The sequence below is a fragment of the Emydura macquarii genome, unplaced genomic scaffold, assembly GCF_026122565.2.
Source record: "Emydura macquarii macquarii isolate MOO-44397 ecotype Brisbane River unplaced genomic scaffold, CSIRO-AGI_Emac_v2 contig_2422, whole genome shotgun sequence".
NCBI classification, from domain to species: domain Eukaryota; kingdom Metazoa; phylum Chordata; order Testudines; family Chelidae; genus Emydura; species Emydura macquarii.
In genome coordinates, this window is record NW_027132559.1 from 38,888,923 (window position 1) to 38,906,447 (window position 17,525).

Consider the following 17,525-nt stretch of genomic DNA (forward strand, 5'->3'; position numbering starts at 1 on the left):
GTTTTTTTCTCCTTTCCTTCCTGGCTATTTCTCTTTGAATGGTTCCTTGAAATATGTGTTAACTACTTATGCTAACCAATCTGTTTCATCTGGTATTTAGCTGAGTACCTTTCCTAGAACTGAAGAAGAGCTCTATGTAAGCTCGAAAGTTTGCCTCTGGGCTTGTGTACACATATAGTGCTGCAGCGGTGCAGCTGCACCATTGTAGTGCTTTAGTGAAGACACTACTATGCTGATGGGAGAGCTTCTCCCATCAGCGTGGTTAATCCACCTCTGTAAGAAGCAGTAGCTACTCGACGGGAGTTCTCGTCCCTGAGTGATGTAGTTATACCGATGTAAGTTCATAGTGTAAATCTGGCCTCTTTCACCAACAGAAATTGGTCCAAAAAAAAAGAGTTGCCTCCCCCACCTTGTCTCTCCATTTTCAATGTAGTCAGAAAAATGATACCAACAACATTTTGAGTGCATTACATTTTTTTACATGAATTTCTAAACAAAATGCCTACTCAGCACATTGGTACATACTTTAGCATCTATTCTTGGACACGTTTATTCTCAGTATTTTCCTTCTGGTGAAGGACTCTCATGGTACTGTGCTGGCACTTCTCCATTGTGAATGAATACAGAGGCAGCCAGCTGTTACCTAGTGATATGCAGGATTTTTTTGTATTGCAATTGCTTTTTTATAATAAGAGGGGAAATGTTTTCCTTAACTGATGCTAACTTGACACAAATGATATTATAAAATTATAAATTATTATCATAAGAAACAGGTAAATATTTTATTATACTTCTGCATAACTTTTAATTCAGAGGTGTAATACTGTGCTTCATATATCTGAAATATCTAATATATCTTTCTTCTTCTAAACTTCTGAAATGTAAAGACATGGTCCTGCAAACACTTGTGCATGTGAGTAATCCCACTGAAATCAACCTACTCATCTGAATAAATTACTAAAATACATGTTTGCAGATTCAAAGTCTACATTTTTAAAATTTCCTCTTTGCATAGTTCCTTCTCAAAACTATTCCTAAATTCCCATTTCACAATGGGGGCCAATAAATGAATGGATCACAATTAATTAATTCATAAATAGTTTTCTAAATGCTGAATACATATTTTCTAACTTGAAGGATGAGTAAGATTATAGTGATATTTTTAAATTTTTGGCCAAAATAAAAGAATATAAAATAATTTTTATATATAAAATATATAAAATATAAAAAAAGCTCCTCGATAAATCCATGCTAGCTAATGAAGCAAACTATTTTTATGGAACTCAGGTACTGCATTTGTTTAGACTGCACTGTTATGTGTTGCAAACATTACAAACAAATCAGACTCGTAGTCCTGCTACTTGCAGGATTTCTGTAAAGCAGCTGTTGACCTGAACAATTATAGTCTGACATCATTTCCATATTATACTTCTATAGATGACACTTATATTCACCAATCAGCATTTGTGATGCTACCACATCATTATGAGGAATGACTTTCTGAAACTGTGTCCGAAAAATAAGAAGCACTTACTGCTGTTTGGAAAGTCTGGTGAGAAGCCCCTTGAAATCACCCATATTGAAGAGAAGCTTAATTCTTCTGAATTCACCAAAAAAAATTAGATGTTTTAGGCTCAGCAAAAGTGTAAATCATTTTAGTAGCAAATACTCTGAAATACTCTGAAGTAAGGCAATTATTTGGATAATTTTGGAAATATGCACATTTTGCTGCAGAATGCCAGTTTGCATTTTTGTAAATGCTTGAAAACTTTAAAAGCAGATGAAAGTATATAGATATTTCTTTTGCTGGGGAGTTTAAGGTGGCTGGCTGGTTTTCTTGATCCTGAATATTTATTTTAATACGTTTATACCTTCTATGTGAGACAAATTAATTTTCAGGGCATGCTATCATCTGCCCATCAGGTCTGAATCTTTATGTTTGCAAATTGTAGATCAAGCAGCATGCAAAATTATTTTTCACGGATTTCTTCATTGCATATGTAAAGTAGCACAAGCTTTGTGTTTTAACTGTTTTAGAGAATACAATTTTGAACAAATAGTTGGACATGGATTTCATTGATGGAGAAAATATGATTCACAAAGCATTAACTGGTTTTGTGAAGTTCAGAATGTTTGATAAAATGTGTGTGCAGTGTAGTTGTAGCCATATCAATCCCAGGATATGAGAGAAGCAAGATGGGTGAGGTAATATCTTTTATTGGACCAACTTCTATTGGTGAGAGAGACAAGCTTGTTACACAGACTTCTTTCTTAGGTCTGGGGGAAAAGCTCTATGGTTACAGGGGAGGGGGAAAGACACTAGATGTGCTGTGCAGAGCCAGGAAGGGAGGCTGGGGCTGATGTCAGAGTGTCTCCCTCCCCTCCTGCCTGTGCCAGTCTCCCCTGAGCTGGGGTAGGGGGGACACCAGCTGTCTGTACACCAGCTTCTGCCTCAGGATTGGTTGCTTCCTGCTGCTGTCTGAACTTAAAGAGACAGCGTGAGAACACACTCACTGTCGCCCAATACTCTCTCTCTCTCTCTCTCTCTCTCTCTCTCTCTCTCGCACTAACTCATTCACTCCCAGTCACACACTCTTCCCTCCCCGCCCCCACTCTCACACAATTGTGTGAGCTTCTAGTGTTTATGTTCAGCAATGTCCATTTGGTTGACAGGGCAGTTGAGAAGCAGCTGTCAATCTAGTAGGATACCTATGGAGCGATAGGATTCAGAAACCTTCATCATGTGATGTGTGCCTGCCCCATGAGGCATTGCAAACCCTTCCCAAAAGCTCTGTGTGCAGTTGCACAGTGGGATAGCTACCCACAGTGCACTGCTCCCTGTGTCAATGCAAGAGCTGGTAGTGTGAATGCACTCCACTGACAAGAAGTATGCACAAGAACCATAGTGAAGATATGCAACAGTGATTTAATTACAGCGGTGACTGTACGCCAGCATAACTTGTATCAGCAAAACTCTGTAGTGTAGAGAAGGCCTAACCTTCATCTGTTACTGGTTGACTAATGCCCTTCAAGCATAAGGCTTTATTTATATCTATTAAAAAAGTAATCGTATCTGATGCAACTGTGAAAGTTCTCATAATCCAGATTGCAAAGCGAAAAAATGGTGACATTCATCAAATCGTTTGTTGCAAGTTATTCACTCCTCTCCTTATAATTTTTTAATAAGAAAAATGGTATTTTTAAATGTAAACTAGATGGATCTCATCAATAAATGTTTTATTTCAGTGAACTCAACCTGTGTCCTGAAATTCAATGTTAACTTTGGGAAACATTCTGCCCTTAGTTACTCCAACAGAGCCCTTTGGCTACAGATGGGTGTTACTAACAGTACTGTTTATCGTTTTATTAGTCAGGGGCAGACACATGAAAAATATCTTATTTTAAAAATGGGGGTTTACCATTAAAATTAATGCAACCAGTAGGTTTCTTTCTTTTTTTTAAATTCAATTCATTTTTCTTCCATTAGAAGAAAGATATTAATTTCTGAAAATTAGGATTCAATATTGTTTTTAAATTTGGAATACATTTCTTCAACTTGCAGCTTGTAAAATTATTCATTAGAAATAAATAACGTAAGCTCTGATGGTAAGATAGGCAAAAGAAAAAAACAATACACCAAGAATACGCTCTACCATCTGTGTAACTTATATAACTGCAATGTGACTCCTCAGAAGTTACAAATTGTGTATGACATTTACTCTATATTTAATGGATGGTGAAGCATTCCCTATAATAACTTCAAAATCTAAATAAAAATATTCAAAAGGGCTATTTATAATGAATATTATGTGCTGTTTTAATTGGTATTTCTCAGAGTTTATTAATGTTTCAGCAATGAGAAATATAATGAGCAACTGAATTACTTGGTTTCAGGCATCAATTTAAGTACAGTAGTTTTCTTCAAACTTGATTAAACATTTACAGGTATATTCTAAATTATCTGAATTATGTAGGGACAAAATTAAAGCCAGACAGTTAGTACAGGCAATTGGATTTGACTTACTTTTTATAGCCTAGCTGTTTTCCAGGATATTAATATTTTACTAATTTTTTTTATATTAGCATGAAGTATTTTTTCCAAAACTTACCAGCTGTAGAGCATTTACTGACCTTGGATTTGTAGAGGGTAACTGTGCTGTTGTTCCTTCTGATTATTTGATAATATTGACTGTTTTATATAGCTAATTTGCATTTTTAATAACATAGTTATAGTGAAGTAAACGTGGTGAAAAGATCTGTGGTTTACATTGTTATATGTATAATTAGCCGAGGGAGCTGGGATTTGTTAAACCAAAACCAGTGATGGTTTTAGTTCTAAATTAGATCCAACGTATGGAAGTTCAAGGTTGAACGAGGTGTTTGCACTAAAACTTTTGAGCTTGGGTCCATTTCTATATATCCATATCCATATTCTCTTCTGTATTTGAGATTCAGAGACCAACTTCCAGACAAATGGAATATGGATAGGTTTGGATATTTATTTGCACTTCTGAATCTTTTGAGGTTTGCCCTGTTGAAACTCTATTGGTGTACTGACTCAGAATTATGAAATTAATATATTTGTGTGCAGAAAGGTGTTAATGGCACCCAGCAGGTGGATTTAAAATCTAAAAACAATCATAAACTTCATTAAAGCCAATGGGTGTGCCAAGTACTCTCTTTCATGCTCATTAGAAGCAGTAGTTGAGCCCCTTTATTTAACAAAAACAGTCACTCACCATGGAGGTAACTGTGCAAGGCAACAGGCCACATGATAGGTTGAAGGTAATTTGTGTGGACTGAGGTGTTTTTCTGGTTGCATACACAGTGACTAGGATGTCATTTGCAAACTGAGTGTGTTAGGCTATGTCTACACTACGACTTATGTCAGTATAACTTAATGTCACTCAGGTGAGAATAAGCCACTCCCTGAGCTACATAAAGTGACATCAACCTAAGCATCGTTGTGGACAGTGGAAGAGCTTCTTCCGCCAACATAGCTACTACCGGTTGTTGGGGGAAGATTAATTAATTAGATCGACAGGAGAGCTCTGTCCTGTCAGCTTACAGTGGCTACCCTAGAAAGTTTACAGCAGTGCAGTTGCATCAGTGCAGCTGCTCTGCTGTAACCTCTGTAGTGTAGCCATAACTTTAGATGCAGAGAGAACCAGCAGGACTTGTCAGCATGATCCTCAGAGGAATTTGATGGACAAACCTTCTTGGCTACAGATTTTGTTGCAGTGGCATAGTTGGGAATTTCTGAGCAAGGAAATTGCTTGTTGTTGGTTGTTCCTAATGTATTTAGGCAAAAAAGAGTTGTGGGGTTTTTCTGTTCTTTGTAAATTAACAAGTTTACTGCAAGAATATACTCGACTCATATTACTAATTTCAGATCTTGGTAGAAACAATCCAGCAAGGCTCTGACTTTTGGAGAAACGCATGTGCCAAAGGGGCAACAATATATATTACATTTTAAAAAGAACTCTTTGAAGAACATTTAGGTTACCAAATCAAACACTGAAAAGTTAGAACATTCCAGAATTAAATTTGCCCATTAAACCTTTATTTGGCACTCAATTAAAGTTGTGCAGGCAAACTTAATTCTGCCATTCCCCAACTTTTGAGTGCTTGACTTTGCAACCTTAATGATAATCTTTTAATGTAAGTTTTTTTTTTTAATATAAGTTCCTAAGTGTACATGCACTCACGCATGCATGCACACACACTATCAATAGCAATAAAAAACCCTTGAAAAAACAGAAATTCCATCACATAGAACCATATTTACTTACAGCTTGGGTCATCAGCAGGGTTTGTATCTTTTTATACATAGCACACACATACTACTTGAACTAATGAAGTAACTGTAGCAGTAACAGGATCCTTTGTGTGATCCAGCTAGTATAGTGGGATGAGACACATACTTTGCCAGTGGGTTTCTCACCTATTTGCTAACACCAAAGCAATGTAGAGACTCAAGACTCCTGGGTTTAACTCCAGGTTCTGTAGGGGAGTGTGCCGTGGTGGTTACAGACTTTCCATCCCTGTGTCCCCACTCTGCTCCTCTCCACTTCTGAATCTTCAACACTTTGCCCATCTGCCTATACACCTGCACATCCCCTTGCTCCTGCTTCACCCTCTGTTCCTATCCAACTTCTGGCTCTGCCTCTCCTCCCCTCTGCAACTATATACTTCCACAGTCTCCTCTCCATTTATCTTCTATTCCTATCCACCTTCCCCTCTGTTGCCATCCCTGCCCACATGGTTCCTGTTGCCCCCTGACTCCTGTCCCTTTCTATTCCTTCCCACTCTCTGCCTCATGCAACACCTCCACACCCATTTCTCATCCCCCTGCCTTCCAATCACACTGTTTCCTCCTCCTCCAGCTCTGCCTGCACACCAATAGGGTGAGCACTGAGATTATGGTATAGACTGTCTCCCTGCTCTCAGCTCCTGTGCCCAGCACCACAGCAAGTCCTGGTAACTAGATGTGTCAAATTCAGGGCAAGTCATATTCAGACCCCCAAAGCCCTGGAATGGCGCATGCTCAGTGCAGATAGAACCTTTGGAGAATTTAGCTGCCAAACTAACTAGACTCTGCTGAGCATGTGCAAGTGGAGATGTTTTTATTTTATTTTATTTTTAAGGGTTGATAATCACCAAATTTAGGCAATTTTTCAGAGAGATGATAGAAGGCATATCCCTGGACAAAAAGGACACCACTCTGTCAAATTATAAGACCTTGCTACAAAGCGTGGAAAAGCTAGAACTTGTCAACAAAATTGTTGTTTTTTCTTAACTTGGGAAAAAATATATTTTCCCCTAGTCTTGTTCTCTGAAGCAATGGAATCATTTTATCTGGGGGGAAAATAATTCATTCAGAGACAAACATTCGGCATGGAAAACTTTCTCCCAAATTATTAAAGTTTGGCAAATTTATAGCCAACTGAAAACTTGGTTTTATAAAGAAAACTGTTGGGCAACCTGACCCATAGGTGGTGCTGTCAGCTCTGCCTACAGTTTATCATGCTGACAATTGGTATGGGAGGACGGGATTAAAATAATCCAAAATCCCTTGCCATAGCTTTGTCTTTTGAGCATGAAAATAGGTTTTCCACTGCTTGCCGTGTGACAACCCAGATTATGTGCCCTTTACCTGACAGAAAAGAATGTACAACATTAGAAGCAAAAGTTGTTGTCCAACAGGAGCAACTTCTTATGTTGTGGTTGTAATAGAAAGAGCACTGCCATTACCATGCTCCCACTGGTCCAAATTCATCTAGGCACCCTTTGCAGTTTTGGATGCAATTTCTAAATTCCTGTCACTGAGTCCCTCTCTCTTAGCTGCTTTCATTAATAATCAGGAATTTATCCCTAGGACATATCAAAGTGACTATTCTTTATGGGTAAGAGCTGAGATTACTAAATTTGGACAGCTATTCTAGGATCCTGATTTTAAAATCATACCATGAGGTATGTAACAATATAAATAATATAAATATCCTGCATTTTCAATATGTTCAAGTCAAACATTTTATTGTGATATCTGGATATGAGGTGGCTCTGTTTAGACCTTAAACAACATTTGAAGAGTTGACCCAGGAGCAGACTAGAACAAAAGAATTAATTTCTAACTCATATAGAATTTTGACTGAAAAAGATGCTGATAAGAAAACAAGCCAGAAAAAAGATGAGAGGGATTTAGACCAATACTCTGATCTGGATCATTGTGTCTATAGGAAAGGGGATCTATATCCTCAATTTGTGCAGCTCATAAAAATTGTTTTATAAATTACTGTATAGACCACATTTTACTCCAGTTAAGTAAGAGCCATCATATTTTTGCTAGTAGAGAGGTGCTTTGTTGGAGGGATTGCAGGGAAAGAGGAATGTACTTGCACATCTGGTGGTTTGTCCAGCCATTAGTCAATTTAGGAAGGAAATGATTAAAGAGCCTCATCTTATGACAAAATACTGGCTTCCTAGAGATTCCCTGACATGTTTGTTTAATGTAAAGGATCTGCATTTTAAACAGAATGACAAAATAATTGTTTTTATTGTTAGCAGCTAGACTCTGTATTGCACATTATTGGGAAAATGTGACTCCTCTGAGACAGATATGGCAATTTCCTGCAATACTTTTGTGAGATCTTACGGAAATAAGTTTATGTATCATTGTGGGCCAGGAATTGTATGCAATTCCAGTGTGGATGGTGACTAAAGTTCCTCCAGGAATTAGGAACAGTGTGGGGTGATTAGGTAAATTCATTCAGGTTGCAACACCTGCAGAGAGATACCACACGGAGAGGCTCACGTATACTAGTTCAAACTGGATTCTCCAAAGACCAACAGACAAAGAAAAGACTTTTGGATGAATGGCCTGAATTCAAAGTGATTCAGGGCCTTCTTTCAGATCCAGCAAACAGACAGGACCATCTGCCCAACAGGGGGCCCCAGTCTTTCCTGGGAAGGGTTGGAAGGACTTTGGCCTCCTGAGGCCCCACCAGAGACCTGGGGGGAGACCTCTGATAAACTTTTAACATGTGCTTAGGAATTTTTATTGGTTTTATGTTTTCTCTGTAATGCTTTTACCTTAAGAATAAATGTGCTTGCCTGTAAATGGCTGTGTGGTAACTTATAACTGCTGGTAATTATACTGTTTGTAGCCTTTGGAGAGAAAGCAAAGTGTAGAGGCTGACCTGTTTATGCAGTCTGGCTTGCTGGAGGTATCACAATGGAGGCAGGGAACTGTGCAGCATGGAAAAACCATGGTAGGGAGGAGAGAGACACGGGTCTGTACCCAAGATAGGTGATGGATGAGGAGCTGGGATCCTAGAGTGAGTGCCCTTGGTGGAACACGGAAGGAGAAATATAGGTTCAGTTGCCCTGAACTGTGACACTCTTCTCATATAGAATTGTGGAATGGTAACACATGGACTGTTGTGAAAATTTTTCCATTACAACACCACGTACATACACAAGAGAAGTATCAAAAAGAGGACTAGTATTTAGAAATTTGGTCACCCTTTCTAGGATACTCAGAAGAAGGCTCCTCAGCCAATATGCCAGAATCTAGCCAGGTTCTTTGAATATTAATCTTGAATAAGTAAGGTGCATTGTAGTATGTTAATGTATTATTGTAACTGCCTTAATAAAAAGTTTCAATAAATAAATAAAGTCCTCAACTCTCAGAATCCCAGCCCTTGTCTTCCACTACCCTCCCCAGAAGCCGAGAAAGTAACTGGTTTTTGCTGTGTGTCCTAAAAGTCAACAGATACAAGCTTATTTCATATGAAGATGAAGTGAACCTCAAAACTGAGGTCCATTCACAGAGAATGACCAGCTGGCAGCCGCTGCCTTATTAAACCAATAGAGTTTCCACTCAAGCACCTGCAGTGATCTCAGCTATGACCATATCACATTCGATGAGAAAGGCAGACGCTGTAGTAGATAGGGCAGATCATCCATCATTTAAGTTTTAATGGACAAAATCAACATCTCAAATTCCATTCAGGAACCAACTTACAACCTAGACGTATCATAGAACACAGGCATATTGTGCTCAAAGTGAGTTATGCTGCTTAGCAAATGGACAGCTGCATTCTGCTTGATCTCCTTTTCTAAATGGATTTAAGGTGAACCATGGGGTAGAAATCATTATAGTAGTCTGGAGCTGAGGGAGGCAGCATGGTTGACAAGTGTGATTTTTGGCTAAGTTCCTAACCTCTTTGCACCTCTATTGTCACATCCATAAAATGGGGATGATGATGCAAGCATACCTTTGTAAAGAACTTCGAGATCTACGGATGGTATTGTTCTAGTAGTCCAGATTTTACTATTAGGTGACAAAGTTATGGATGATGGTTATGCAAGGTTCACATACAAAAGAAACTGTAGTAACCTCTTGAAGAGACAGTGATGAAAAACATTGTATTAGCCAATACTGCTATTAGTAGCTGGGAATTTCACCAGGCCCCCTGAATGTGAACATATTACAAACAGTGGATAAGCAGCCTCTGATAGGGCAGATGTCACCCTTGCTATATTCTGGCTACTTTCTCCAACCTACTAGCACCACTTTTGTCTATCTGAATGGAATTTCATCAGCTAGTTCTCAGCCATGTCCCAATCTCTGTGCAACATTGTGCATGGCACTTGACTGCACAGGCCAAATGAAATGGTGATAGAGACCTGGTGTCATCAGCATATCAAAGACACTCTGTCCCATATCTCTGCATTAAACTTGCCAATGGACCTAAGTGCACATTCAATAAAATAGGAGTCAAGATAGTACTTTCTGAGATCCCACATGAGGTGATTTCTCTGTTAATCTGTCATGTATTTAGTCAGCATTAGCCCTGTCTTGATTTCCTAAAGACTCTTAAAAGGAAAATCTATAGTCAACTTTAAAATCCAAGCAGTGAAGACAGCCTACGTAACTAAAACGGGGATTTTAGGTATGGATAGGTCTATCCCTTACGAGAGCAGACTTCTGGCTAATATATCAAGTTTCTAGCACTTTGATAGTGCTACACAAATAATAATCTTCTTGCACAGTCATTTTCAATGGAAGGTCTTTTTGATTGGTACCATGCAGCCCATACACTGTGAGCACTAGCCTGCAGTTCACAAAGTTTATCATGTAGACCCCTGTTACCACACATTAAAACTTCTGTAGTGTGCTTTGAGCTGCTGCAGTTAGCAGTCAGTCCAAGTGCACTGTGGAATTTTTAGTTTGTGGTACCAGGGCCAATTATTGTGAGTAGCCAACTAGTGCACTACAGATTTAAACCCCAGCTTCCTGCACCCTAACTGATTGTGTAGACAAATCCTCAGTTTCTCATGCAGAAGACCTTTGCCAGGGTTTGGAGGCAGACGACACAGAGATTTGTTTAAGTAAAGAAAAGCTAAATGCATTCTTCATTTTTTTGTACTGCCTACATCAGATGACTGCCTAAGTAAGCATAATGCCTGGGGGTTAGGTATTTAATTAGCACACAGCAAGATACCTTAAACTGGATAACAATTTGCATATTCCACCTTAATATATTAGCAATTGAAGTCTAATTAACAAGATACTTTGTCAAAAGCTTAAGCATTTCTTAATTAGATAAGTTGAATAATATAAGCATCGTGTTTAACTAATACACAACAGCAAATGGGGACCAGTGTATTAGATTAAAATTAAATGTGCATTCTAGATCTAGTTCAATGGCACTGAGTTTAGTATTTTGTTTCTTAGCATAAGACTTAAAAATTGTTGGGGGACTTTTGTCTGAATAGTGTGAAGAATCTTAGTACTAAGCTATATAAGCAGAGCCGTATTCTGTTTTTTGTTTGCAAATTGTGAAAAGCAGAGCTCTAAACATAATCTGGGACAATATTTGCATGATGCAATAAATGCTTTATGGATCTTTGTCACAGCCATGTACAATCCCTATAGTACTTTCCACAACTGTGATAAATACCTTAAAGGATATGGACATTTCCAGGTTGTTATTCTGTGCCTGAGAAGAAAACTTTGATAATTTATTATGCTAATAAAATATTTAATTTGGCTGTAATTCTGGAGACAGTGCCTTCTTTGAGTTAAATAGAAAACAGTGAGAGTATAATGTTGTTATACAACCGATGTTGGTCTAATCTGCAGCCATTCAGACAACTTGATTGCAGTTTAATTGCCTTGCATTGTTTGGGTAAAATTTTCTGAATTGTCCAAGTGATTAAGGAGCCTAAATCCCATTTTCAAAAGTGATTTAAGCACTTATGCCCTAAGTACCATTGACTTTCAATAAATCTAAATCATTTAGGCCCTTTGAAAATTGTACCCTACATTCTTAATGAGCCTGTAAAAAGTTTTCCTTTTCAGTAATTTCAGGAAGTATTTGTAACTACTTGCAAATGAATCACTTGATGACAGAACTCCATTCAGATTTCACTGTTAAAATCAAGAACTTCTTAATTAATACTGGTTTTTCTTCTTAGAATTACCTGTATCATAACTGAGGATGGAAGAACCTGTTTAGTATGTTACATACATTTTCAGAACATTGGTTATTTTCCCCCAAAGAAGGTGATTCAGATTGCAACAAACATGGCATTAGTTCTTTTTTTAAACAGGGCAGATTAGTTTACACCTGAGGAGAATAAGAGTGGCAATTCAGGCATAGAACTGTTATATATAATTTTCCTTATTCTTCTCCTCACAATAGCAAATTATACTACATGTGACTTTGAGTCTGATTTTTGTGGATGGAAGCCATTAAGCACAGAGGATGCTAAATGGAATATAATAAAAGGAGAGACTTCCAATGACACAACACTTCCTAACGGAGATCATACAATCAACAGTGAACATGGTGAGCCTCTCTTGCATATTATCCATTCTGAAAGTGAATTTTAATGCTCATGCAGGATGTCTGACTGACAACATGGAGACTAAAAACTACATAATAGATGTAACATGGATAGCATCAGTACAAGCTTATTCCTTCAGTCCCCTTAATGTGCATCAATTGTAGTCTTCCTGAGAAGTCATCGGAGTTTAGTTTCTATTCCTATACCATGATTAATTTCTCCGAGACAGCCAGTGAGGTGTTAATTAATGCCAGTTGTAATGTTGGTTTTGATTCCTTGAGCTTTTGCCCATTGGATGGAGACATCCAACTTCTTTCATGTACACAATAAACCACCATTATATCCAGTATTTAGAAAAAGTCTTTTATTTTAGTTATTTCTCAGGCAAATTTTCCACTGAAGCTAGGACTGAATCCAAAGTAAATTATTTAAACCATTTTATTTTTCTACAGTACAGGCACAATGATCACTTTTGCTTGAGACAGACAGAGCATGTGCCATGTCCTTTGAATGGTTACTCTACCTGACTCAATAGCTATCTCATTATTGCTGTTGTGCAGTGTGTTCTGTTGAGGAAAAGGAGTTTAAATAAAGAGGGCCCATTTACATTTTTTGCAAAAGTAAAATGCATTTGCAAAACACAGTACAAGTCTGAAAATGTCTTACATGATGATAACCTACAGTGTTAAACATTCTATGATTGTAGTATTATCAAAATACAGGATTTATTATACACTGTCGAGAGGAGAATAGACTAATCTAAAACTTGACCACTTTTAGGGCGTGCCCCAACTCCCATTTTGGATAAAGCTTTCCCACTCTCATTGGAAAGAGTTTTTAAAAATATTAGATGTATATTACATATAAAAACACTGAAATAATGTTAATGTTGCAAAGTCAAGTGCTCACAAATTAGGAAATGCCAGAATTAAGGTTGCCTGTGCCACCTTAATTTGACTCCCTTATGTGATTGCATCATGGTACAATTTTTAATTACATGATCCATATTGGTCTTTCCATGGGACCCCTGCCTCTTTCAGTGCACAGGATGGATGATGTTCACTGAATGAGCAGTTCTTCAATATTTCATTTTTATTCCCAACTTTCAATGTGTGGCCCCACACATTATTTACTGCACTCCATTCAAACCCTGCAGTATTAAGAGGCACAGCATAAAACTTGCAGCCCAAGAAAAGGATCCTAAGGAGGTTTGAAACCACCTTTGTGCAGTCCCAATCCTGGGGTGGCTGGACAGGTCCCAGGTGTAGCTTGGTCAATCCTGGGGGCCTGATTAAGTTCCAGCAGCCTTCTTGGGTTACCCTGTGGGCTTCAGAACTGCCCATAATTCTTGCTATGCTGTGGCCCCACTTCAACACATCCCTCCTAACCCCAACCCCACCCTGATAATCCTTATGGCTGTCTGACACCATGTCTGCACCAGAGGATCCTCACCTGGTTACATATGAGGATTTTAGGGCCCCTTTATACCTCTCTGACCCTTTTAAACAGCATAAAGAGGCTGGAGTGGGGGGTGAAGATCTCATTGTTAGGTCTCCATATTTCCTCAGTTCAGCGGGGTAGGCTCACTCCTGGTTTATGCCAGCTCCTGTCAGCATTCAGCCTCTGGTTGCAATAATTCTGCCAGCAGGTAGTTATAAAAGTGCAATATGGCCACAATTTCCTCCTTCTGGTGGAGGGGAGCAGCACAACTAAAAAACGTGAATAATGCTGGCTCAGGATGGGATATATCCTCCAAAATCTATGCTGGCAGACCACTATGGAGCCTCAGCTACAGACTAAAGCTGTATCCCATGAAATAACAATGAAAACCTGTTTACCAATGAGGATGGCTTCCCTGATGCTGTGGAGAGTAGCAGGCTTTGTTTGTTCAGGAAGGTGTGCCCAGCATCTCTCTGTACCAACCTGGGTAAATCTAGACCTGTGTATAATTGTCTGACATTATTCACTAAGGTCTGGATCCAGCCCTCTGCTCCATTCCCATGGATTATTAGGTAAATGGCTAATGTGTATAATTGAGCCAGCCCAGTAACTGATTTTCTAAGATACAAGGCAATGAGAGTAATATTAATGGACAAGAATAGGCCCTTAGTGTTACTTTGCATAGACTTCCATGAAAAACTTTTCAGTATTCCATGAAGGCAGCACTGATGGCTTCTAAACTGTGCAGCTTTAGGGGCCCTTGAAGATGTTTATCCTCTCCTACCTTTGTCTTGAACACATCTGCTGTAGTTCAAATCCAAGGCAGTTAGTTTTCCAGAATTCAGATTAGATCTTTAATTAAGCTTTCATCCCCCACTAGCACAGACAACGTCAAGCCTGTGGATCCCAGGAGAAAGTATAGCTTATTTCATTGGTTTGCAACATTGTTAACATGCCTAAACACTGCTAGGCTGCCGTGGGAATTTGTTAAGGATAAGCTGAATACTATACCTAATAGGAGTTTCACTTAATTTAGATTCTAAACACTATTTACACCAGTATTTAAAAGCAATTAAAATGTGTCTTTTAGGGCTCCCAACTGAGGTCTATATTTTTTTTAATCTCTCAGACTCTCAGCGCTCCTAGTTGTGCACTCTTCCTGTCCTCCAAGAATTGGACCCATCCTGGAAACAGAACGGGAGGAATGTGGAGAAGCGGGTAGTTGGGCAGCTGTGGTGTTAGTGAGAGAGAGAGAGAGAGAGAGAGAGAGAGGTCTGAATATTTCTGTCTGAGGCGGGCAGATACAAGAAGACGTCTCTGGAGCAATGCAGTGCAAAGCCCCAGCATTTGAGTTTTCTTTATAGATGTCCAGTGTTTGCTTCCTCAACAGTGGCCTCTGAGCACTTGCAGGCACAATGAGGGGGAGACTCTTAGCATTGACTCCACGCAGCCCAGTCACATACCCTTTAGAGTGTGGAGTGCTGCTGGAGTCACTAGTTTCTTCTTCTCCCAGATGCACCCCACCCTTGTACTTAGGACTTCCCACATGGGGGCACTGGGAGTAGGGGCAAGAACTCCCTAAACCCTCATCCTCTCTTTTCAGTTTTGTACAGGGGCAACAAAGTCTGTCCCAGCATTATCGTAGTGATCTGTGGGGCATTAATTGAAGACAGTGCTATTCCACTTGTTAGAATAAATTAAGGGGCTCCATGTGCATGATGAGCTCATTAAGGAAAGGCCAGTTCTCAGACAAATGTTCACCATTGGGGGACAGAGTGTTTCTAACATTTCATTGATCTTATTTTTCAGGGTCATTCATTTATTTTGGAGGATCACCGCAGGCAAACACGAAACCTGTCACATCCCACCTCGGGAGTCCTAGCCTTGCTAAGCTGTCCTTTGACTCTGCCCCTTGTCAGGTAGCTGTTTGATACTAATTGTGATCACTTCATGTCCTCGGGTGTTGTGCGGTGGTGCTGAATGCTGTTACAGTGGTTGTCAGTTGAAAAATTAGCTACGTTTCAGTAGTGGTGCAAGTGATCATTGGGCCGGATTCTTTAGTCTAGCTAAGATGACTTTATCAGCATGAGGATGAGATAGCTGGGTGGCGATGAGGGTGGAAAGAGAGAGGTTGATTTTTTCCTGGTATGTGGGGACTGGCCAGTCTCCTCTCTAGCTTAGAACAGTTTCAGGACTGTTCTACTTTTACACTAGGGCTATCCTCCAAGAGACTGTGGAGAGCCAAGAATAGTCGCATCCAATCCCTCTGGAGTCACCCTAGCACACCTCCGACACCAGAGATTGGTATGGAACCTTTCTGCCATCTCTATACCAGCCAGGAAATCCTCTTACAGAGACATCTCCATTGTGAGAGTTCTGTCATTAGCCATATAAATGTCTCAATACTAGGAAGCCAGCAGTGAGAGAGAAGTCAGCAGAGTTGACAGTCAGGAGTAGGGCTCATAGAAAAATGGGAAAACAATTTTGTGAGAAGTATGGGAATTTTGAAGTTGTTCAATTTCAAATCCTGCAAAATGGAAACATTTTTTTGTTTTTGTTTTTTTCAAAAATGATCACAAGATATATATTCTTAATTTTTTATTTTTGAAATGTTGAGGTTTTGTTCCCTTTTTGCCACTGAGCACAAAAAAATTGCAATAATAATAAATATTGTGCAGGTTTTAGTGGGAGCTTTTCACTCCCTCCCCCCCTCATTTTTCAAAACTCTTCCAACTTTTGGGAAGTTACAGGTTTGCAAAATTAAAATATTTCAATTTTTCTTTTGCCATTGTGTAGCTTTCCTAAAGTTGAAAAGTTAGAGTGGGGAAAAAAGGGAGAAAAGAAAGGGATAAAAACCTCTCAAATCCTAAATATCATTAATTCTATTACATTCAGTGGTAAAAAAGGGGGGGAAGTGAGATGTCAAAATTTTGAATATTTTCCATTTTATGAAAAACAAAATGAAAATTTCAATATGAAATTAATTTTTTTTTTGTTCGGGAATTTTCTGTTTTGAAAGGAAATAGACGATTGTCATCAGAAATGAATGGTTTGAAATAGGGTGTTAAGGAGGGAGCCTATGGCTGTCTCTCTCAGTTCCTGCACTGGAGGAATCCGACTCCAGCTGAATCTAGGGATTTTAGAGCCCATTTATGACATTCCAGCCCTTTCACCTGGCTTAAAGGTGCTGGAGTGGCCATGAGGATCTCCTCTCTTCATTTTTACAACTTTACAGAGTTTAGTGAAGAATCAGAAGTAAAATGAAGACCATTCTCCGAGCCTCTTTCCCCTATGCAATGAAATGAGAGGGCCAGAAGGTGGCTGTAATGCATTGCCTGCATACTGCTCCTGCAGGAATTCCTAAAGGCATTATGTCTTAAATGGGCAGGGTGCCTCTCAGAGCACAGAGGAAGAGCAGATGCTGCTATGTCCTTTGGTAGGCTCAGCATACACTCCTCCTTGTGTAGGGCCAGCCTGCAGGCTAGTGCTGTGATGGAAGGGGAAAGGATATGACCCTGCTCCACCCTCTTCAGAGAGTTTGATGTCACAGATGACATGAAACCCTAGCCCCCCTTGTGTACAATGACTGGGATTGTGCAGAGCCACCGTACATGGAAGCTCCCAGTATTCTCTCCCCCTCCCCACTTGGCATACCTATGTGTGGCAAGGCACAATAGCCCTACCTTCACCTGCCTGAAAATTTAAAGCTTGTTATTATTTTAAACTAA

General features: G+C 39.2%; 1 protein-coding gene across 1 annotated transcript in view; it reads left to right on the top strand.

Annotated features, from left to right (window-relative positions):
• The window catches only part of LOC137162472 (MAM and LDL-receptor class A domain-containing protein 1-like), a 40,436-nt gene extending 24,708 nt beyond the window's left edge, over positions 1-15,728 (top strand). The window contains exons 5-6 of the mRNA XM_067562333.1: positions 12,213-12,359; positions 15,607-15,728. Coding sequence (XP_067418434.1) covers positions 12,213-12,359; positions 15,607-15,728 — 269 coding nt within the window. The remainder of the gene's footprint in view (positions 1-12,212; positions 12,360-15,606) is intronic.
• Positions 15,729-17,525: the final 1,797 nt, after the last annotated feature.